The sequence below is a fragment of the Mustelus asterias genome, chromosome 30, assembly GCF_964213995.1.
Source record: "Mustelus asterias chromosome 30, sMusAst1.hap1.1, whole genome shotgun sequence".
In the NCBI taxonomy this organism is placed as follows: domain Eukaryota; kingdom Metazoa; phylum Chordata; class Chondrichthyes; order Carcharhiniformes; family Triakidae; genus Mustelus; species Mustelus asterias.
The window spans coordinates 8,766,916-8,790,913 of record NC_135830.1 but is presented as its reverse complement, the minus strand read 5'-3'; the positions used below and the strand labels follow the sequence as shown (position 1 = coordinate 8,790,913).

Sequence of the window (23,998 nt, the reverse complement as noted above, 5' to 3'; positions counted from 1 at the left end):
GTATTCAATGTTCTGACCGATGAAACCAAGCATGCCGAATGCCTTCTTCACCACTCTGTCCACCTGTGACTCCACTTTGAAGGAGCTATGAACATGTACCCCTAGATCTCTTAGTTCTGTAACTCTCCCCAACGCCCTACCATGAACTGAGTAAGTCCTGTCCTGGTTCAATCTACCAAAATGCATCACTTCGCATTTGTCGAAATTAAATTCCATCTGACATTCGTCAGCCCACTGGCCCACCAGAGAGTGGTGAATCTGTGGAACTCTTTGCCACAGAAGGCTGTGGAGGCCAGGTCATTGAGTGTCTTTAAGACAGAGATAGATAGGTTCTTGATTAATAAGTGGATCAGGGGTTATGGGGAAAAGGTAGGAGAATGGGGATGAGAAAAATATCAGCCCATGACTGAATGGTGAAGCAGCCTCGATGGGCCGAGTGGCCTAATTCTGCTCCTATGTCTTATGGCCTTTTGGTTACACTTCAGCCCCAAGCTCCTCATGTTTACATAGAAACATGCATAGAAAATAGAAGCGGAAGGAGGCCATTCAGCCCTTTGAACATTCCCTGCCATTCATTATGGTCATGGCTGATCCTCAAATTCAATACCCTTGTCCCACCCATCCCCCCATAATATCCCTTTTGCCCCAAGAGATATATATCTACTTTTGAGGAATGGAGATCCAAAGATTCACGACCCACTGTGTGAAAAATATCTAATCTCTGTCTCTATGCGCAACACTTGTTTAAACAGTTATCCCGAGATTCTCCCATAAGAGTAAACAACACTTCCAACAAGTTGTTGGAAGGTATTTTGAGAGACAGGATCTACAGGCATGCAGAGAGGCAAGGACTGATTAGAAACAGTCAGCATGGCTTTGGAGTGGAAAATCATGTCTCACAAATTTGATTGAGTTTTTTGAATGGGTAACCAAGAAGTTAGAAGAGGGCAGTGCAGTTAATGTTCTTTACATGGACTTTAGCAAGGCCTTTGACAAGGTATCAAATGGTAAGTTGTTGCATAAGGTTAAATCTCTCGGGATCCAGGGTGAGGTAGCCAAATAGGTACAAAACTGGCTTGATGACAGAATGTGGAGATGCCGGCGTTGGACTGGGGTAAACACAGTAAGAAGTTTAACAACACCAGGTTAAAGTCCAACAGGTTTATTTGGTAGCAAAAGCCACACAAGCTTTCGAGGCTCTGAGCCCCTTCTTCAGGTGAGTGGGAATTCTGTTCACAAACAGAACTTATAAGACACAGACTCAATTTACATGAATAATGGTTGGAATGCGAATACTTACAACTAATCCAGTCTTTAAGAAACAAAACAATGGGAGTGGAGAGAGCATCAAGACAGGCTAAAAAGATGTGTATTGTCTCCAGACAAGACAGCCAGTGAAACTCTGCAGGTCCACGCAACTGTGGGAGTTACAAATAGTGTGACATAAATTCTGATTCTAGGATCGCATGATAAAGACTCGGGAGGAAAAAAGCAGAAATATTTATGTGAAATAGTGTGACATAAACCCAATATCCCGGTTGAGGCCGTCCTTGTGTGTGCGGAACCTGGCTATCAGTTTCTGCTCCGCGACTCTGCGCTGTCGTGTGTCGCGAAGGCCGCCTTGGAGAACGCTTACCCGAATATCAGAGGCCGAATGCCCGTGACCGCTGAAGTGCTCCCCAACAGGAAGAGAACAGTCTTGCCTGGTGATTGTCGAGCGGTGTTCATTCATCCGTTGTCGCAGCGTCTGCATAGTTTCCCCAATGTACCATGCCTCGGGACATCCTTTCTTGCAGCGTATCAGGTAGACAACGTTGGCCGAGTTGCAAGAGTATGTACCGTGTACCTGGTGGATGGTGTTCTCACGTGAGATGATGGCATCTGTGTCGATGATCCGGCACGTCTTGCAGAGGTTGCTGTGGCAGGGTTGTGTGGTGTCTTGGTCACTGTTCTCCTGAAGGCTGGGTAGTTTGCTGCGGACAATGGTCTGTTTGAGGTTGTGCGGTTGTTTGAAGGCAAGAAGTGGGGGTGTGGGGATGGCCTTGGCGAGATGTTCGTCTTCATCAATGACATGTTGAAGGCTCCGGAGGAGATGCCGTAGCTTCTCCGCTCCGGGGAAGTACTGGACAACGAAGGGTACTCTGTCCACTGTGTCCCGTGTTTGTCTTCTGAGGAGGTCGGTGCGGTTTTTCGCTGTGGCGCGTTGGAACTGTTGATCAATGAGTCTAGCGCCATATCCTGTTCTTATGAGGGCATCTTTCAGCGTCTGGAGGTGTCTGTTGCGATCCTCCTCATCCGAGCAGATCCTGTGTATACGGAGGGCTTGTCCGTAGGGGATGGCTTCTTTAACGTGTTTAGGGTGGAAGCTGGAGAAGTGGAGCATCGTGAGGTTATCCGTGGGCTTGCGGTACAGTGAGGTGCTGAGGTGACCGTCCTTAATGGAGATGCGCGTGTCCAAGAATGCAACCGATTCCGGAGAGTAGTCTATGGTGAGCCTGATGGTGGGATGGAACTTGTTGATGTCATCATAGAGTTGTTTCAGTGATTGTTCACCATGAGTCCAAAGGAAGAAAATGTCATCGATGTATCTAGTGTATAGCATCGGTTGAAGGTCCCGTGCGGTGAAGAAGTCTTGTTCGAACCTGTGCATGAAGATGTTGGCATATTGAGGTGCAAATTTGGTCCCCATGGCAGTTCCGTGTGTCTGGATGAAGAACTGGTTGTTGAAGGTGAAGATATTGTGGTCCAGGATGAAGCGGATGAGATGTAAAATTGCATCTGGAAACTGGCAGTTGTTGGCGCTGAGCACTGAGGCCGTTGCAGCAATGCCATCGTCATGGGGGATGCTGGTGTAGAGTGCTGAGACATCCATTGTGACGAGGAGCGCTCCTGGTTCAACTGCTCCATGTCAGCCGCACTCACAAGACAGCCCCGAACATCACCCAAGCACAACGTAACGCCATCCACGCTCTCAAGACCAACCGCAACATTGTCATCAAACCAGCAGACAAAGGAGGGGCCATCGTCATACTGAACAGAACGGATTACTGCAAAGAAGTGTACCGACAACTCAACAACGAGGAACACTACAGACAGTTACCTGCAGATCCGACCAAAGAACACACCCGTCAACTCAACACTCTGATCAAGACCTTTGATCCGGACCTTCAGAACACCCTCCGTGCTCTCATCCCACGTACTCCCCGCGTTGGAGATCTCTACTGCCTCCCGAAGATACACAAGGCAAACACACCCGGCCGTCCCATCGTATCGGGCAATGGGACCCTGTGCGAGAACCTCTCCGGCTATGTCGAGGGCATCCTGAAACCCATTGTACAAAGAACCCCCAGCTTTTGTCGCGACACGACGGACTTCCTACAGAAACTCGGCACACATGGAGCAGTTGAACCAGGAGCGCTCCTCGTCACAATGGATGTCTCAGCACTCTACACCAGCATCCCCCATGACGATGGCATTGCTGCAACGGCCTCAGTGCTCAGCGCCAACAACTGCCAGTTTCCAGATGCAATTTTACATCTCATCCGCTTCATCCTGGACCACAATATCTTCACCTTCAACAACCAGTTCTTCATCCAGACACACGGAACAGCCATGGGGACCAAATTTGCACCTCAATATGCCAACATCTTCATGCACAGGTTCGAACAAGACTTCTTCACCGCACGGGACCTTCAACCGGTGCTATACACTAGATACATCGATGACATTTTCTTCCTTTGGACTCATGGTGAACAATCACTGAAACAACTCTATGATGACATCAACAAGTTCCATCCCACCATCAGGCTCACCATAGACTACTCTCCGGAATCGGTTGCATTCTTGGACACGCGCATCTCCATTAAGGACGGTCACCTCAGCACCTCACTGTACCGCAAGCCCACGGATAACCTCACGATGCTCCACTTCTCCAGCTTCCACCCTAAACACGTTAAAGAAGCCATCCCCTACGGACAAGCCCTCCGTATACACAGGATCTGCTCGGATGAGGAGGATCGCAACAGACACCTCCAGACGCTGAAAGATGCCCTCATAAGAACAGGATATGGCGCTAGACTCATTGATCAACAGTTCCAACGCGCCACAGCGAAAAACCGCACCGACCTCCTCAGAAGACAAACACGGGACACAGTGGACAGAGTACCCTTCGTTGTCCAGTACTTCCCCGGAGCGGAGAAGCTACGGCATCTCCTCCGGAGCCTTCAACATGTCATTGATGAAGACGAACATCTCGCCAAGGCCATCCCCACACCCCCACTTCTTGCCTTCAAACAACCGCACAACCTCAAACAGACCATTGTCCGCAGCAAACTACCCAGCCTTCAGGAGAACAGTGACCAAGACACCACACAACCCTGCCACAGCAACCTCTGCAAGACGTGCCGGATCATCGACACAGATGCCATCATCTCACGTGAGAACACCATCCACCAGGTACACGGTACATACTCTTGCAACTCGGCCAACGTTGTCTACCTGATACGCTGCAAGAAAGGATGTCCCGAGGCATGGTACATTGGGGAAACTATGCAGACGCTGCGACAACGGATGAATGAACACCGCTCGACAATCACCAGGCAAGACTGTTCTCTTCCTGTTGGGGAGCACTTCAGCGGTCACGGGCATTCGGCCTCTGATATTCGGGTAAGCGTTCTCCAAGGCGGCCTTCGCGACACACGACAGCGCAGAGTCGCGGAGCAGAAACTGATAGCCAGGTTCCGCACACACAAGGACGGCCTCAACCGGGATATTGGGTTTATGTCACACTATTTCACATAAATATTTCTGCTTTTTTCCTCCTGAGTCTTTATCATGCGATCCTAGAATCAGAATTTATGTCACACTATTTGTAACTCCCACAGTTGCGTGGACCTGCAGAGTTTCACTGGCTGTCTTGTCTGGAGACAATACACATCTTTTTAGCCTGTCTTGATGCTCTCTCCACTCCCATTGTTTTGTTTCTTAAAGACTGGATTAGTTGTAAGTATTCGCATTCCAACCATTATTCATGTAAATTGAGTCTGTGTCTTATAAGTTCTGTTTGTGAACAGAATTCCCACTCACCTGAAGAAGGGGCTCAGAGCCTCGAAAGCTTGTGTGGCTTTTGCTACCAAATAAACCTGTTGGACTTTAACCTGGTGTTGTTAAACTTCTTGATGACAGAAGACAGAGGGTGGTTGTAGAGGGTTGTTTTTCAAACTGGAGGCCTGTGACCAGCCGTGTGCCTCAGTGATCGGTGTTGGGTCCACTGTTATTTGTCGTTTATATTCATGATGTGGATGAGAATTTAGTAGGCATGGTTAGTAAGTTTGCAGTATGGTTAGTAAGTTTGCAGATGACACCAGGATTGGTGGCATAGTGGACAGTGAAGAAGGTTACCTAGGATTGCATCGGGATCTTGATCAATTGGGCCAGTGGGCTGGTGAATGGCAGATGGAGTTTAATTTTGATAAATGCGAGGTGATGCATTTTGGTAGATTGAACCAGGACAGGACTTACTCAGTTAATGGTAGGGCATTGGGGAGAGTTACAGAACAAAGAGATCTAGGGGTACAGGTTCATAGGTAGAGTGGCAAAGAAGGCATTCGGCATGCTTGGTTTCATTGGTCAGAACATTAAATACAGGAGTTGGGACGTCTTGTTGAAGTTGTACAAGACTTGTGTCAGACCACACTTGGAATACTGTGTGCAGTTCTGGTCACCCTATTATAGAAAGGTTGTTATTAAACGAGAAAGAGTGCAGAAAAGATTTACGAGGATGCTACTGGGATTTGATGGTTATAAGGAGAGACTGGATAGACTGGGAATTTTTTTTCTGGAGCGCAGGAGGCATAGGGGTGATTCTATAGCGGTCTATAAAATAATGAGGGCCATAGATCAGCTAGATAGTCAATATCTTTTTGCAAAGGTAGGGGAGTCTAAAACTAGAGGGCATAGATTTCAGGTGAGAAGGGAGAGATACAAAGGGTCCAGAGGGGCAATATTTTCATACAGAGGGTGGAGAGTGTCTTGAACAAACTGCCAGAGGTAGTAGTAGAGGCGGGTACAATTTTGTCTTTTGAAAAGCATTTAGATAGTTACACGGGTATGATGGGTATAGAGGGATATGGGCCAAATGCGGGCAATTGGGACTAGTTTCGGGGTTAAAAAAAGGGGCAGCATGGACAAGGTGGGCTGAAGGGCCTGTTTCCATGCTATAAACCTCTATGACTCCTCTCCACATCCAAGACCTTTCAGGATCTGAAAGGTTTAAATTAAGTTGCCTCTTACTCTTTTAAACTCGAGCAGAGACTGTCTCACTGCTCCTCATCAGACTATCCACCTATTCCAGGTGTTAGTCGACTAAACCTTCTATGAACTTCTAATGCATTTATATTTTTCCTTAAATAAGGAAATCGATAATGTAGACATTGCTCCAGATACAGACTCACCGTGTGCAACTGAAACATAACTTCCTTGCTTTTACTCCATTCCCCTCATAACAAATAATAGCTTTCTGAATTACTTGTACCTGGATTTTCTATCGTGATGGATTTTGGATATTTTTTGTTACAGGGGGTTAGAAATTGAGGATTTACACACAAGCTCAAGCCAAGAGAAAAATGTTGTCTCTTCTGATATGGGCTTTCTGAATGGGATAAGTAGGTAGATGTGAATGGAATGTTTCCACTTGTTGGTTCTTCCATTACTGGGAACCATGAACAGACAACAAATAAATCAAACAGGAAAATAGGAGATGTTTCTTTCTTCAGACGTTGTTAGAATATGGAACTCACTGCGACTGGAAGTGGTTGACTCAAATACTTTAGATGCTTTCAAAAGGAAAATATATGAGCCTATGAGAGAAAAGGGATTGGAAAAATCAACTGAAAAGCTGAGATGTGGTGATCAGAATGAGAGGAGACTCATGTGGAGGATAAACTCCAGTACAGACTCGATAAACCGAATGGCCTGTTTGTGTATTGTCACAGACAGAACAAACAATTCTCCTTCCCTGTTCAAAGACAATAACAATCAGCTCCTAATGATCCGAGTGACTGTCAGATCTCAACGTGATGTTTGGTTTGTGTTTTCTTGCTGTAAATCCTCCTTTCCAATATCCTGCAAAGGGAATTTACAAAAGTCATCACTGTCAGTCCAGGATAGATATATTCATAGAATTCCACAGTTCAGAAGGAGGCTATTTGGCCCATCAAGTCAACTCTCCGACAGAGCATCCCACCAAGGCCCCAACAACATAACCCAACTTATTTACCCCACTAATCTCCCTAACCTACACACCATGGGGGGAAAATTGATAATTTAGCATGGCCAGTCCACCTAACCTGAATATCTTTGGACTGTGGGAGAAAACCGGAGCACCTGGAGGAAACCCACGCAAACAAGTGGAGAATATGCAAACTCCACACAGCAGCGCTCCGAAAGCTAGTGGCGTTTGCTACCAAATAAACCTGTTGGACTTTAACCTGGTGTTGTTAAACTCCTTACTGTGTAAACTCTACACAGACAGGTAACCACGGCCGGAATCGAACCCAGGTCCCTGGTGCTGTGAGGCAGGAGGACTAACCACTGTGCCACCGTGCCAGCCACGTAATTCTTTGTAAACTTATTTTGCAGGAAATAGAAGAGGAGGATTTGCAGTCTGGACAAACCAATCTCACGTCAGACAGAGTCAATCAATTCATTGGGATTTGAAGATTTGTGCATCTGAAGGGATTTAATTGACCATCTCAGTTGGAAACTGGTGAGAATCTGTTTCCTTGCTCCTCCTGTGGGGAGGGATTGATACAGCTGGAAAACATGCTGACACGACAGCGAACTCGCAATAGTGAGAGTTCATTCACCTGCTCCGTGTGTGGGAAGAAATTCATGTGTTCGTCCAACCTGCTGGCTCACCAACTCGATCACATTATTCAGAAGCCTCTTCAAAGCTCTGACTCTGGGCAAAACATTGAAACCTCTGAGGAACAGGCCCAACACCAGCTCCTTCACACTGACGAGAGACCGTTCAGCTGCTCCCACTGCGGGAAGAGGTTCAGCCAGTCCTCCCGCCTTGCAGAGCACCAGCTCCTTCACACACACGAGAGACCGTTCAGCTGCTCTCACTGTGGAGAGTCATTCAGCGACTCAGTGCATCTCACTGAGCACCAACAAGTTCACACCAAGGACAGGCCATTCAGCTGCTCCCAGTGTGGGAAGAGATTCACTCAGTCCTCCCACTGCACCGTTCACCAACAGATTCATTTTCAGAAGAGACATTTTAAATGCTTTAAATGTGAGAAGACCTTCAAAAGAAGGATTAGTCTGCTGAGACACCAGGGCACTCACACTGGGGAGAGGCCATATGTTTGCCCTGTGTGTGGGAAAACATTTACTTGTTTGCAGCATCTGCTGAGTCACCGGCCTATTCACACCGGGGAGAAGGCATTCATCTGCTCCGTGTGTGGGAAGGCTTTCACTGAGTCATCCAGCCTCCGGAGACACCGCCGCATTCACACAGGGGAGAAGCCGTTCTCCTGCTCCATTTGCGGCAAAAGATTTGCTCAGTTTTCCTACTGCAATCAACACCAACACATTCACTCTGACAAGAGACCTTTTCAATGCTCAGAATGCAATAAGACCTTTAAAAGAAGTGATGATCTGCTGAAACACAATCGCATTCACACCGGGGAGAGGCCGTTCCTGTGCTCTGTGTGTGGAAAGGGATTCGCTCAGTCGTCTGGCCTGCTGAGACACCAACGCATTCACACCGGGGAGAAGCCGTTCACCTGCTCTGTGTGTGGGAAGGGATTCACTGATTCATCCTATATGCTGAAACACCAGCGAGCTCACACTGCGACAGAACCCTTCACCTGCTCCCTGTGTGGGAAGGGATTCACTGATCCATCCCGCCTGCAGAGACACCAGCGAGTTCACACTGGGGCAAAACCTTTCAACTGCTCCATGTGTGGGAAGGGATTTAATCAGTATTACAGCCTGCTGAAACATAGACGACTTCATGTGTGACCGGCAAAGTTGGATTCTGTTGTTTCTGCGCCCTGAGATAAACAATAACAATTGGATGAATAGGGGAGGCAGCGGCACAGTGGAATTATCACTGGACTCAGGGTAAGGCTCTGGGGACCCAGGTTCAAATTCCACTACAGTCGATGGTGAAAGTTGTATTCAATTAAAATCTTCAATTAAAAGTCTAATGACAAACCTCAACCTTTAATCAATTGTCGTAAAAACCCATTTGATTCAGTAACGCCCTTTAGAAAAGGAAACCTGCCGTCCTTACTTGGTCTGGCCTACATGTGACTCCAGACCAGCAATGTGGTTGACTCTCAAATGCCCTCTGAAATGGAGGGCAGTTAGGGATGGGAAAGAAATGCTGGCCCAGCAAGTGACGCCTACATTCCGTAAAAATGAACTTTAAAAAGTTCCTCAGTATCTCAGTAACCTCCTCCAGCCCCACAACACTCTGTGTAAATACAAGTTGTTGATGATTATGCCCTGAGATCGATAACGTGAACCTGATTCCCCTCGTCTGCCAACTCGGCAACTTCTTCACAAAAAGTAAAGCACATGGGATTGGGGCTGTTGTACTGAGATGGGTAGAAAACTGATTGGCAGACAGGAGACAAAGAGTAGGATTAAACGGGTCTTTTTCCAACTGGCAGGCAGTGACTATTTGGGTAACGCAGGATCAGTGCTGGGGCCTCGGTTACTCACCTGCCATGGGTCTTGTTTTTTTCCCCCTGTTTATTATGCATCATTTTTAAATTGTTACTTCCTAAGAATCTAATTTAAAACCATGGATAAGCTCAAACCACTTTGGGAAAATCTGTGACTCTCTGATCAAGAATCTTCCTGACTACTGCATACCATTCTGGTCACCGTATTATTAAAAAATATCCCTATCCAGGCACTGGAAAGGGTGCAGAGAAGATTTTAATGATGAGATTTTAATGTAGAAGGCAGCTCACCACCACCTTCTCAAGGGCAATCAGGGATTAGCCATAAATGCTGGCCAAGCCAGCAATGCCCACATCCCATAAATGATTTTCAAAACGTGTGTGGTTTTTTTATCAGGAAAGGATTGACAGGCTAGTTCTTCTTTCTTGAGAAATGAAGGCTGAGGGGTAACCTGAGCAGAGGTCCTCAAATTTATAAAATGCTTAGATACAGAAATAGTGTTTCCTCTTGTGGGGAAGAGCAAAAAGTAAAGTTTATTTATTAGTCACAAGTAGGCTTAGATTAACACTGCAGTGAAGTTACTGGGAAACTGGAGACAATCAATATGAAACAGTCACTAAGAAATCCAATCGGAAATCCAGGATAAATTTCTCTTCACAAAGAGTGGCGAGAATATGGAAATCACAACTACAGGGAGTGAAATGAACAGTGTCGATGCCTTTCAGGGGAATCTCAACAAGTACTTATGTATGATTTTATAGTTCATTCAGGATTTATTTCAAAAAGACTAAAAACAATAAAGTGACAGGAGATAATTTGCAGGGTGTGAGACTCTGTGTGTGTGAGGGTGTCTGTGAGTCCGTGTGTTGCTTTTCATTGGTGTCACAGAAACCTTCCTCTTTCTGAGCAGACAATCTGGCCCCTGAATGATGTGAATTGTACAACTCAGAGATTCTCCATTCAGAATGACCATGTGCTGTGTAAAACCTGACATCTCCACAACCAGACGCCACTTCTCCTGGAACACCGTGAAGTGACTACAATTTTCGAGATTGATTTCTTTGCTCTCACATATTTTCTCAGTTCATAAATTCCATCACGACCTTTAAACACACCGATGGTCTCCACTTTAAATACTTCCCTCAGTCTTACCAACATATAGCAATTGGATTGCTGCTATTACAGGAATCCATTCTGAAATTCTGTAAATCTGATTCCCACCAAACACCAACCCATATCCCCATCTGAGTTCCAGATTTTAATGAGATTTCTCAAAACACAGGCGGCCTGGCAGCACAGTGGTTAGCATTGCTGCCTCACAGCGCCAGGAACCTAGGTTCAATTCGTGCCTCAGCTGACTGTGTGGAGTCTGCACATTTTCCCTGTGCCTCTTTTAGGGCAAACCAAATAAACAAACTCAAATTAACTCAGGGACAAAGTAAAAGGGGCAGCTCCCCAAAAGGAGGGGGAACAGCCCGAACAGAAACAAAGTGCAAAGGAAACTTAAAACATCAAATCAAAATGTGATTATCGGGGTCTATAATGCACCCCAGCTCCTGCGGTGCCCAATGGCCGCGGAAGGCGTCAACTGCGCCCGTGGACACCGCATGCTCCCTCTCCAGGGACATCCGGCTGCGAACGTACCCGTGGTAGAGGGGCAGACAGTCAGGATGGACGGCCCCCTCGATCGCCTGCTGCCTGGACCTGTTAATGGCGCGTTTCACCAGGCCCAGGAGCAGGTTCACGAAGAGGTCGCCATCCCGACCCTCCCCTCTCCGCACCGGGTGTCCGTAGATCAGGAGCGTGGGACTGAAGTGCAGACAAAACATAAATAAAAGATTCTTCAGGAAAACAAAAAGGGAGTGCAGCCTAAGACACAAAACGTAGACGTGGTCCACGGACTCCACAAGGCCACAGAAAGGGCAAACTTGAGAGCCCGTGAAACCTACGGTTGTGCGGAACTGCTGCATGCATCACCCTCCATCCCAGGTCCCAAGATAATTGAGGGAGATCCCTCCGTAGAGGTACCTCCACTGGGGATCTTGGCCGCCCGGCGGCAACAAAGCCCGCCAAGGTGTATCCGGGCGACAGGCGAGGAGGCGGTAGTGGAAGGTGTGCAGCAGCAGCCCGCACAGGAAACGCCTCCGCGCAGTGGAAAAAGGCACGGAGGACATTTCCGTGATGCGGCACATGCTGTGGGGCACCTGTTCCGGGAGGGGGGGCATAGGCTTTGGGCCAATGTGGAATTCTGTCTGAACAGGGGAATGCTCAGGCGGGATCCCACCGCACGGCTGCGCCGCCTCGAGACCATGTGCACATTCGGGGCCGAGCACGACCGTCCTAAGATCTTGGATGGCTTTGGCCGCGTGCCAAATGGGCACCCCCGCACACTCAGCCAGCATGTGGGGGTTCATCCAGCCTGCTCCTCTGCCATCCAGCACATCCCCGATCCTGGTCCTTCCGGCGTCCACAGCCCTCTCCGCCAGCCACCTGAAGTTATATGGCTGGAGGAGCGGATTCCTGAGCAGCGGCTCTCGCACGACAGCCGCTACTCCTGACAGGGGAGAGCTGCGTCGCGAGGCAAGCGTGTTCCAGACATTGAGGAGGTCCTAGTAAAAGACAGGCAACTCCTGCAGGGCGGTCGAAACATCCCAGATTTATATGCAGGAGCTGCACGTCATAATTCAGGCCGTGCAACTGATGGAAGAAATACGTCGCCATGGCACACCATCGTGAAGAAGACTCAACGTAAAGGTACCTCTGCAGGGTCTGAAGGCGGAAGGTCGCCACCTGTGTGACTGCCCTCCGCAAGTGGGAGACGCAGAACCACGGCAGAGATCCAGTGCAGTCGGTTGTCCCAGAAGAACCGCAGGAGGGTTTTCTGGAGATTGGTGACAAAGCCAGGGGGAGGGGTCAAAGGGACCAGCCGGTATCACAGCATGGAGGCGAGCAACTGGTTTATGACGAGAACTCGCGCCCCGTAGGACAGCACTCGGAGCAGTCCTGTCCAGCGATTCAGGTGGGCGGAGACCTTGGCCTCCACCTCCCGCCAGTTCGCCGGCCAGGATTCTTTGGCGGGGCAGAGATGGGCCCCCAAGCAGAGGCGGTTGGTCCTGCTACAGGTGAAAGGCCTGAGCTCCTCCGGAAGGGGGTCCATCTCCCACGGACCGACCTACATTCTCCCTGTATCTGTGTGGGTTACCTCCAGGTACTCTTGTTTCCTCCCACACTCCAAAAATGTGCAGATTAGATTGATTGGCCATGCTAAATTGGCCCTTAGTGTCGGGGATTAGCAGGATATCTACATGGGTGGACTGGGTGGGATCACTGTTGGTATAAACTCAATGGCCTCCTGCACTGTAGGGATTCTAAACCGTCTGTACTATCATTACATTGGATCCAATACTGTGTTCACTAACACACTGCAGCCTGACTCTTATATTACTGGAACAAACACTGTGTTTGTTACACTCAGAGTCAGTCAATCCAAAGTAAATCAAGCCAATCCATGACGAAGGGTCATCCAGACTTGAAGCGTTGGCTGGAATCCCTCTCCACAGTTGCTGTCAGACCTGCTGAGGTTTTGCAGCATTTTCTGATTTGAAGTCAGTGCTTTGCTGTGTTGTCTCTGTGCTCCATCCCCACTCTGATTGTATTGGAGCCTGTGTGTGTCATTGTTACACTCAGAGTAAGTCAGTGCTTTGCTGTGTTGTCTCTGTGCTCCATCCCCACTCTGATTGTATTGGAGCCTGTGTGTGTCATTGTTACACTCAGAGTAAGTCAGTGCTTTGCTGTGTTGTCTCTGCTCCATCCCCACTCTGATTGTATTGGAGCCTGTGTGTGTCATTGTTACACTCAGAGTAAGTCAGTGCTTTGCTGTGTTGTCTCTGTGCTCCATCCCCACTCTGATTGTATTGGAGCCTGTGTGTGTCATTGTTACACTCAGAGTAAGTCAGTGCTTTGCTGTGTTGTCTCTGCTCCATCCCCACTCTGATTGTATTGGAGCCTGTGTGTGTCATTGTTACACTCAGAGTAAGTCAGTGCTTTGCTGTGTTGTCTCTGTGCTCCATCCCCACTCTGATTGTATTGGAGCCTGTGTGTGTCATTGTTACACTGAGACTCTGTCACTGTGATTATTGGACAAACGGCAAGTCACCGTCACAATGCCCGGCTGATTGACGGCAGCGCGGACCGATGGGAAGAGGAGGGGCGGGGTTGGAGGTCCGAGCGGGAGAGGCTGGTCCTCCAACCAATCACAGTGAATGAGGGGCGGGGCCCGCTTTGACTGGAGCATGCGCAGTGTGAGTAATGGCGATGGAAAACGGTTTTTGGTTTGGGCTCGGAAATCTGTTAGAGGTGATTGGCGGCACGGAGAGAGCAATGGATCGCCCAGGTGGGTGGAAGCGCTGCGTAAGCATGTTGTGTAAGCCGCAAACCGCGGAAGAGAACTTCCCGGACCCAGTTTGTACCGAACAGGGCTGCAGCTCCTCATGTTCGTCCGGGGTTATTGGCCGCAAATGTATTGGGGGCAATATGCAGCAGTGCGCATGCGCAGCCGCCATCGTTTTCGGGGGTATTATTGTCATTAAGTGGGAGGGGCTTGTTCCCCATTGTTCAGAATGGAGACAACTTGTCCATCAAACTGCATCAACCCTCTGAGTCCCAATGTCTTATTGATGAGGCAGAGCGGTGGCAGAGAAGGAAAGAAAGGGAAATAGCTTTGACAAAGGGTCATCTGGCTGTAAATACCGTCACAATGGGGAGAAACCATGGAAATGTGGGGACTGTGGGAAAGGGTTCGATTACCCATCCAAGTTGGAAATTCTTCAGTGTACTCACACTGGAGAGAGACCATTCACCTGGTCCCTGTGTGGGAAGGGATTCACACACTCCTACCACTTGCAGACACACCAACACATTCACGCAGGTGAGAGGCTGTTCACTTGCTCCCAGTGTGGGAAGGGATTTGCTCACTCCTCCAATCTGCTGAGACACCAGTGAGTTCACACTGGGGAGGGACCATTCCAATGTTCAGATTGCGAGAAGTGTTATAAAAGTCCTGTGGAACTGATATCCCATCAACGTGTTCACACTGATGAGAGACCCTTTAGGTGTTCTCACTGTGGGACTGGATTCAGACGATCATCTGACCTCACTGTACACCAATGAGTTCACACTGGTGAGAGACCTTTTAACTGCCCAGACTGTGGGAAGTGCTATAAAAGTTCTGGGGCACTACTGTCTCATCAATATGTTCACACAGGCCAGATGATTGACTGAAGCTTGTCCACACACAGAACATGTGTATGGTTTCTCCCCAATGTGAACAGTGCTTTTTCCTTTCATCTTTTAAATCTGATGATATTCCATTTACAATTAAATCTGTGTGAGTTAGATCCTGATGTAATGTTTGATTTCAATTTCCCGACTGCAAATTATTTCCTTCTAAAATCCTGTGAAATTGATTTAAAACAGTAAAATAGGAGTAAACGAGAACCCACAAAAACACAAAGGCAGATTGTGAAATTGAGCTGAATGAATCTGGTAACTTGTTGGGCCGGCACAAGGAAAAAGTGACCACGGAAGGTGCTCTCAGTGTGGGACTGGGTTCAGATGATCATCTGACCTTATTGTACACCCGCAAGTTCACACTGGGGAGAAGCCATTCCCCTGCTCCGTGTGTGGAAGGGATTCACTCAGTTATCCAACCTGCTAATGCACCAGCAAATTCACAGGAAATCTCAGTGATTGGATTTTGCTGTTAGTCACATCCTGGACTACACCAGCTTCATTGACGTCTGTTGCTACTGATGTTCATAAACTCCAACCCAGTTATAAGGAATTATATTCTGAATAAAAAGCAAGTCAGATCAGTTTGTATTAAACATAGCACGTTGAGTCTTTTTATTCTCAGTAACAGAAGTTAGTTCCATTTGAAGGTCTCTCCTTCCTTGTCTCCTCCATCGTCACCTCTAATAACAAAGTGAGGAGCTCACGGAGCTTCTTTGTCACTAAGATTGAAACAATCTAATCAGCTGCCTCTGCTGCTTCCCTCCCTTCCTCTAGCTCACCGGATAAAACTGTCTCCAAATTTATTCATTTATGGGACATGGGCGTCACTGGCTGGCCAGCATTTATTGCCCATCCCCCGTTGCCCTTGAGAAGGTGGTGGTGAGCTGCCTTCTTGAATCGCTGCAGTCCATGTTCTGTGGGTTGACCCACAATGCCGCTAGGGAGGGAATTTCAGGATTTTGACCCAGTGACTGTGAAGGAACGGCAATATATTTCCAAGTCAGGATAGTGAGTGGCTTGGAGGGGAACTTGCATGTTTGTGTTCCCATTTATCTGCTGCCCTTGGCCTTCTAGATGGAAGTGGCCATGGGTTTGGAAGGCGCTGTCTAAGGATCCTTGGTGAATTGCTGCAGTGCATCTTGTAGATAGTACACACTGCTGCTTCTGAGCGTCAATGGAGGGATTGAATGTTTGTAGATGTGGTGTCAATCAAGCGGGCTGCTTTCTCCTGGATGGTATCAAGCTTCTTGAGTGTTGTTGGAGCTGCACCCATCCAGGCAAGTGGGGAGTATTCAATCACATTCCTGACTTGTGCCTTGCAGATGGTGGATAGGCTCTGGGGTGTCAGGTGGTGAGTTACTCGCCGCAGTATTCCTAGACTCTGACCTGCTCTTGTAGCCAATGTGTTTATGTGGTGAGTCCAGTTGAGTTTTGGTCACTGGTAACCCCAAGGATATTGACAGTGGGGGATTCAGTGATGGTTGCACCATTGAAAGTCAAAGGGCAGTGGTTAGCGCATCTCTTATTGGCGATGGTCATTGCCTGGCATTTATGTGGCGTGAATGTTACTTGCCACTTGTCAGCCCAAGTCTGGATATCGTCCAGATCTTGTTGTATTTGCACATGGACTGCTTCAGTATCTGAGGAGTCACGCATGGTGCTGAACATTGTGCAATCATCAGTGAACATCCCCACTTCTGACCTTATGATGGAGGAAGATCATTGATGAAGCAGCTGAAGATTGTCGAGCCTAGGACAGTACTCTGAGGGACTCCTGCAGAGATGGCCTGGAGTTGAGATGACTGACCCTCCACAACCATCTTCCTATGTACCAAGTATGACTTCAACCAGTGGAAAGTTTGCCCCATGATACCCATTGATTCCAGTTTCGCTAGAGCTCCTTGATGCCACATTAGGTCGAATATCATGGCTTTTGAGGAGAGACTGAGTAGACTGGGGCTATACTCATTGAAATTCAGAAGAATGAGGGGAGATCTTATAGAAACATATAAGATTATGAAGGGAATAGATAAGATAGAAGCAGGGAAGTTGTTTCCACTGGTGGGTGAAACTAGAACTAAGGGGCATAGCCTCAAAATAAAGGGAAGCAGATTTAGGACTGAGTTGAGGAGGAACTTCTTCACACAAAGGGTTGTGAATCTGTGGAATTCCCTGCCCAGTGAAGCAGTTGAGGCTACCTCATTGAATGTTTTTAAGGCAAGGATCGATAAATTTTTGAACAGAAATGGAATTAAGGGTTATGGTGAGCGGGCGGGTAAGTGGAGCTGAGTCCACAAAAAGTTCAGCTGTGATCTTGCTGAATGGTGGAGCAGGCTTGAGGGGCCAGATGGCCCACACCTGTTCCTAGGGTGGCACGGTAGCACAGTGGTTAGCACTGCTGCTTCACAGCTCCAGGGACCTGGGTTCGATTCCCGGCTTGGGTCACTGTCTGTGTGGAGTATGCACATTCTCCTCGTGTCTGCGTGGGTTTCCTCCGGGTGCTCCGGTTTCCTCCCACAGTCCAAAGATGTGCGGGTTAGGTTGATTGGCCATGTTAAAAATTGCCCCTTAGAGTCCTGAGATGCGTAGGTTAGAGGGATTAACAGGGAAATATGTAGGGATATAGGGGTACGGCCTGGGTGGGATTGTGATCGGTGCAGACTCGATGGGCCAAATGGCCTCTTTCTGCACTGTAGGATTTCTATGTTTCTAGTTCTTATGTTCTCAATATCAAGGGCTGTTACTCTCACCTCACCTCTGGAATTTAGCTCTTTTGTCCATATGTGAACCAAGGCTGTAATGAGGCCAGGAGCTGAGTGACACTGACAAAACACAAACTGGGCGTCACTGGGCAGGTTATTGCTGAGCAGGTGCTGCTTGATGGCACTGTTGATGACCCCTTCCATCACTTTACTAATAATCGAGGGAGTAGACTGGGCCGGGTAATTGGCCGGGTTGGATTTGTCCTGCTTTTTGTGTACAGGACACACCTGGGCAATTTTCCACATTGTTGGGTCAATGCCAGTGTTGTAACTGTACTGGAAGAGCTTGGCTAGGGGAGCGGCAAGTTATGGAGCACAAGTCTTCAGTACTATTGCCGGAATGTTATCAGGGCCCATTGCCTTTGCAGTATCCAGTGCCTCCAACCATTTCCTGATATCACATGGAGTGAATCAAATTGGCTGGAGACTGGTATCTGAGATACTGGGGAACACTGGAGGAGGCCCGAGATGGATCATCCACTTGGCACTTCTGGCTGAAGATTGCTGCGAATGCTTCAGCCTTACCTTTTGCACTGATGTGCTGGGCTCCTCCATCATTGAGGATGGGGATATTTGTGGAGCCTCCTCCTCCAGTGAGTTGTTTAATTGTCCACCACCATTCACAACTGGATGTGGAAGGACTGCAATGCTAAGATCTGATCCATTGGTTGTGGGATCACTTAGCTCTGTTTATCACTTGCTGTTTTTGCCATTTGGCATGCAAGTAGTCCTGTTTGGTAGCTTCACCAGGTTGACACCTCATGTTTAGATATGCCTGGCTCTGCTCCTGGCATGTCCTCCTGCACTCCCAACTGAACCTAAATCTAAAGTCCATTTTTGTACTGGTTCTGAACTTGCATCTTTCTCCAGTTTATCTCTTGTCAGAACTAATCTTGTTGATGAGACCCCCTCTTCTGCTTCATTGACCTTATTCCCATCAACTGCTGATTTCCCAACTTCTCAATGTTAGCAAATATTGTGAACAGCTCTCTGTCCCTCTTCTTGCACTGTCTCTCACCTTCAAATCTAATGTCAACACGCATCCTAAAAAACACCACTGACCCCACCATCTTTGAAAAGTACTCCCCCATCCCCACCCCCACTCCACCCCCACCTCCGCCCCCACCTCCACCCCCACCTCCATTCCCCACCCCCACCTCCACCCCCACCCCCACCTCCACCCCCACCCCCACTCCACCCCCGCCCCCACCCCACCCCCGCCCCCACCCCCGCCCCCACCTCCGCCCCCACCCCCACTCCACCTCCACCCCCATCCCCACCCCCACCCCCACCTCCGCCCCCACCTCCAAACCCACCTCCGCCCCCACCTCCACCCCCGCCCCCACCCCCGCCCCCACCCCCGCCCCCACCTCCCCCCCACCTCCCCACCCACCTCCACCTCCCCCACCTCCACCTCCCCCACCTCCACCTCCCCCACCTCCACCTCCCCCACCTCCACATCCACCCCCACCTCCAAACCCACCTCCACCCCCACCCCCACCTCCTCCCCCCCACCCCCACCTCCCCCCCCTCCCCCACCCCCGCCCCCACCCCCGCCCCCACCCCCGCCCCCACCCCCGCCCCCACCCCCGCCCCCACCTCCGCCCCCACCTCCGCCCCCACCTCCGCCCCCACCCCCACCCCCACCTCCACCTCCACCCCCACCCCCACCCCCACCCCCACCCCCACCTCCACACCTGACCCGCCCCCCGGTGCAACCTCCCTTTTTTCCCCAAAGTCCTTGTACTTGTTTTCCCCCACATAGTTACCCAGCATGCACCGAGAGGGTGGATAAGCCCTATCTTCAGTCCAGGAATCATTACGCAGGCGCAGTGCCGCACTGACTGGAGCATGCGCAGTGCAGCTGTTGGCAATGGGTGGATGGGGTGGTGTCGGAGCCGCAGGGAGAGCAGAAACTGATTGGAGACAGCGGGTGAGTGAGGTTAACTGGAGCCTGCGAGTGAGAGTGAAGACTTCATAAACACCCGGTCTTGGCCTCAAACCATAAATACGAAGCCCGAGGCCCTGTATGACCGAATTGGCAGCAGCCATCTTTCGAGAACAATGGGCAGCGCGACCGCCATCTTTATTGAGTGCAATGGGCAGCAGGGCACATGTGCAGCTGGCATCTTTTTAAGGGGGCAATGCATTATTGATTCCAGAAGTCAGTTCCTGGCCTCCAGAGTTGGTCTCTTTTTCATTAAGTCAGAGAAACATTGAATTATTGCACCACAGAAGAAGACTGTTCAGCCCGTCCTGTGTGCGCTGGTTCTCTTTCACTAACAAGACCAGCAGCAAATATTCCCCATCCCCAGGTACGTGTGGGGAAGATGACGTTTGACCTCCTTGAACCGCTGCAGTCTGTGTGATGAAGGTGCTGTTAGGTAAGGGTTATAGATTATACACCCAGTGATGATGAAGAAACAGTGATATATTCCCAAGTCAAAACAATGTGTATTTATATAGCACCTTTCATACACTGGAACATTCCGAGGGGTTTCGCAGATGTGTTAGAAAGCACCATTTGACCAAGAATCATGTAAGTAGACAAGAGGGTGGATGGCCAAAGGTTTGGTCAAAGAGGTCATTTTAATGATTATCGTAAAGGAGGAAAGGGAGATACAGAGGGGGAGAGGCGAGGGGGAAATTCTAAAGATTATGGCCTTGGCAGTTGGGAGTGCAGACATCAAGGATAAAGTGATTAAAACTGTGAATGCTGAGGAAGCTGGAATGAAAGGAGTGTAGAGACATTGGAAGGTTGTGAGGCGAGAGGAGATTGCAGAGAAATAGGGAGGGCGAGACCATGGAGGGATTTGAAAATAAGGATGAGAAATTTAAAATGTTGTTCCTTAAACATGAGCCTTTGTCGGTCAGTGAGCAAATGGGTGATGGGTGAACAGGATTTGGCGTGAGTCACCATATGGGCAGCAGAATTGTGATGACCTCAAGATTACAGACAGGTTGAGTGAGGGAGACTGGCCAACAGTGTGTTAGGATCGTTATGTCTGAAGGTAACAAAGGAATGGATGATGGTTTCAACAGCAGATGAACTGAGACTAGACTGGAGTTGGGTGATGTTACTGAGGTGAAAGAAAGTGGTCCTGGTAATGATGTGCATTTATGGTCAGATTCTCAGGTTGGGGTGAAATATTTTGCCGTGATTGCGAACAGTTGGTTCAGTGTGTGGAAAGGGATTTCCGAGGAAAGGGATGGCGTCAATGGGTAGGGATTGGAATTTGCAGCAAAGAGTGGAAAAAAGGGCGGCACGGTAGCACAGTGGTTAGCACCGCTGCTTCACAGCTCCAGGGACCTTGGTTCGATTCCCAGCTTGGGTCACTGTCTGTGTGGAGTTTGAACATTCTCCTCGTGTCTGCGAGGGATTCCTCCGGGTGCTCCGGTTTCCTCCCACAGTCCAAAGATGTGCGAGTTAGGTTGATTGGCCATGCTTAAAAAAATTGCCCCTTAGTGTCCTGAAATGTGTAGATTAGAGGGATTAGTGGGTAAAATACGTAGGGATATGGGGGTAGGGCCTGGGTGGGATTGTGGTCGGTGCAAACTCGATGGGCCGAATGGCCTCTTTCCGTACTGTAGGGTTTCTATGATTTTTTTTTGAAAATAGATTTAGTTTTCGCAGATTAAAATGGAGGAAATGTCTAACCCAGAGATGGAGAGACTTTTCAGGGAATCAAAGGATTCGGGGGAGCGGGTGGCAAATTGGAGATAAAACCAAGATTAGCCACAATTGTAGTGAATGATGGAGCAGGCTCAGTGGGGCTTGTGGTTTCCTCCTGCTCCTATTTCATACATTCTTATAGAGGCCAGAGTTTTGTGTAGACTCAGACCGAGTGGCAGGTTTCCTCCCCTGAAGGACATCAGTGAATCAGTTGGGGCTTTCGACCATCCAGCAGCTTTCATGGTTGCTTTTTCCTGGTGCCAGACCCACAAATTACCAGATTCATTCAGTTCAATTTCACAAGCTGCCTTTGTGGACTCTCTCTCACTCCCTTTTCTCTGTTTTACGTCAATTCACAGAGCTTTAGAAGGAAAGGATTTTCAGTTGGAAAAATCAGACATCACATCAGGATCTGAATATCATCGGATTTTTAACATGCAAGAAAATAGCAATGTTCACAATGTGGAGAACTTGTGGAAATCCGGGGACTGTGAGCAGGGATTCAGATCCCCGTCTGAGCTGGAAACTCATCAGCCCAGCGACACTGGGGAGAAGCCATTCACCTGCCCTGAATGTGGGAAGGGATTCACTCGATCATCCATTTTCCAGACACACCAATGCACACACACTGGGGAGAGACCATTCAGCTGTCCTGAGTGTGGGAAGGGATTCACTCGATCATCTGGGTTGCAACAACACCAGCGAGTTCACACTGGGGAGAGGCCGTTCACCTGCTCCAAGTGTGGGAAGGGATTCACTGGTTCATCAACTCTGCTGAAACACCAACGAGTTCACACTGACGAGAGACCATTTAAATGTCCAGACTGTGGGAAGTGCTACAAGATTTCCTGGGAACTGTTACGCCATCAACGAGTTCACACCGATGAGAAACTGTTCAGGTGTTCTCACTGTGGGACTGGGTTCAGACAATCATCTGAACTCATTGTACACCAGCGAATTCACACTGGGGAGAGACCATTCGCCTGCCCTGAATGTGGGAAGGGATTCACTCGATCATCAGGCCTGGTACAACACAGTCGAGTTCACACTGGGGAGAGGCCATTCACCTGCTCCAAGTGTGGGAAGGGATTCGGCGATTCATCCACTCTGCTGAAACACCAGCAAGTTCACACTGATGAGAGACCTTTTAAATGCGCTGACTGTGAGAAGTGTTATAAAAGTTCCCGGGAACTGATGCGCCATCAACTTGTTCACACTGACAAGAGACCATTTAAATGTCCAGAATGTGGGAAGTGCTACAAAAGTTCTGGGGAACTGATGCGCCATCAACGTGTTCACACTGAGGAGAGACCGTTCAGGTGCTCTCACTGTGGGAATGGGTTCAGGCAATCATGTCACCTCACTGTACACCAGCAAGTTCACACGGGGGAGAGACCATTCACCTGCTTAGTGTGTGGGAAGAGATTCACTCGGTTGTCTACCCTGACAAGTCACCAGCGAGTTCACAAATAATCAGTGACTGGATTTTACTATCAATCATATCCAGGAATGAACCATGTTCACTGAAGTCCATTTCTACTGATGTTATGTCAAGAAAATCTAAAAAATTGAAATATTTTCTATGGGTAATATTCTGCTCATTTTTTAAAACTGATGGAGTGTGAGAGTGGTAATTACAGCAGGAGACAGAGTGGCCGTGTGAATTTAAACTGAGAGTTTGATGTGTTAATGAGCCCAGCAAGACCTCAAACAGATGCTTATTCAAAACAGTTTAGTTGGGGTGGGTATAGAAAATAGATCTGAATGGGCTGTTTGTGATCAAAAAATAATATATGTATTCTGTGCCACAAAGTTGTCATGAGTAAAGTATGATTAAAGTGAATTTACTTTTCTTTTAAGTTATCGATGTTAAAATAAAGAGATGATGTTTATCAATTCTGGGAGAGATTAGTTGTGAAGAAATTGGGTGCGAATAGAGAGACGAAAGGAAAGAACAGAGTTAATGGGAAACTGAAACCTATGAAGGGAGTTGTTTCAGGTCTCGGTCAACAGCAGTAATAGTTGGTTAACTCCCAGAAAGCAGTGTGAAGGAGGCCGGATTTGAAAAGCCAACTGCTGTTAACCTCAGAAGCAACACCAACAGGAGGAAAGGCACTGAGTGGTTAAAATAAAAAGTTACTGGATTTTTATAGATCTTAAAATCTATAAGGTGTTGCTGGACAGATTGAACTGTTTAAAGTATTGATATTGTGTGAAGCCATTGTATTATTTTAAGTGTAATTCTATTTCATTTGTTTTTTTTCCCCCATTTCTTAATTAACATTTTGATTGCTATAAAACCATCACAAGAAGTCTGGGACATAATTTCCAGATTTCACAACCTCTCCTCATGCAATATAAATTGCAAACTCAGATTTGCTGTTGTGTATTTGGGGTATTGCTGTGTGTGGCATGGCCCCTTTAAGATGACAGTCATGTGATCACTCTGTGACATCATCAGGTCTCTGCAGGCTGCCAGTAGTTGGGGAATTTAAGCCTGCAGAATGCACACCGAAAAATAAACCAGTCTCAATGCTGTTTTTATTCAATCTTGTGTGGACCTCTTGAATTG

At 48.3% G+C, this 23,998-nt stretch overlaps 3 protein-coding genes across 5 annotated transcripts in view; 2 read left to right on the top strand and 1 right to left on the bottom strand.

Moving 5' to 3' along the window:
• LOC144480999 (uncharacterized) overlaps positions 1 to 10,192 on the top strand; it is a 262,003-nt gene extending 251,811 nt beyond the window's left edge. Inside the window, exon 2 of one of the 3 annotated variants that reach the window (XM_078200625.1) lies at positions 7,639 to 10,192. In XM_078200625.1, the coding sequence (XP_078056751.1) occupies positions 7,822 to 9,027 (1,206 nt within the window). In that variant the 5' untranslated portion in view covers positions 7,639 to 7,821 and the 3' untranslated portion in view covers positions 9,028 to 10,192. The remainder of the gene's footprint in view (positions 1 to 7,638) is intronic. The other 2 variants (XM_078200623.1, XM_078200624.1) reach the window with 2 other exon arrangements.
• The window catches only part of LOC144480995 (uncharacterized), a 67,503-nt gene that overhangs the window by 26,193 nt on the left and 17,312 nt on the right, over positions 1 to 23,998 (bottom strand). The window lies entirely within an intron of this gene.
• Positions 14,002 to 23,973, top strand: LOC144481000 (uncharacterized). The gene is made up of 2 exons (XM_078200628.1): positions 14,002 to 14,092; positions 21,786 to 23,973. Exon 2 carries the CDS (start codon positions 21,862 to 21,864, stop codon positions 22,897 to 22,899), a length of 1,038 nt encoding a protein of 345 aa, XP_078056754.1. The 5' UTR covers positions 14,002 to 14,092; positions 21,786 to 21,861; the 3' UTR covers positions 22,900 to 23,973.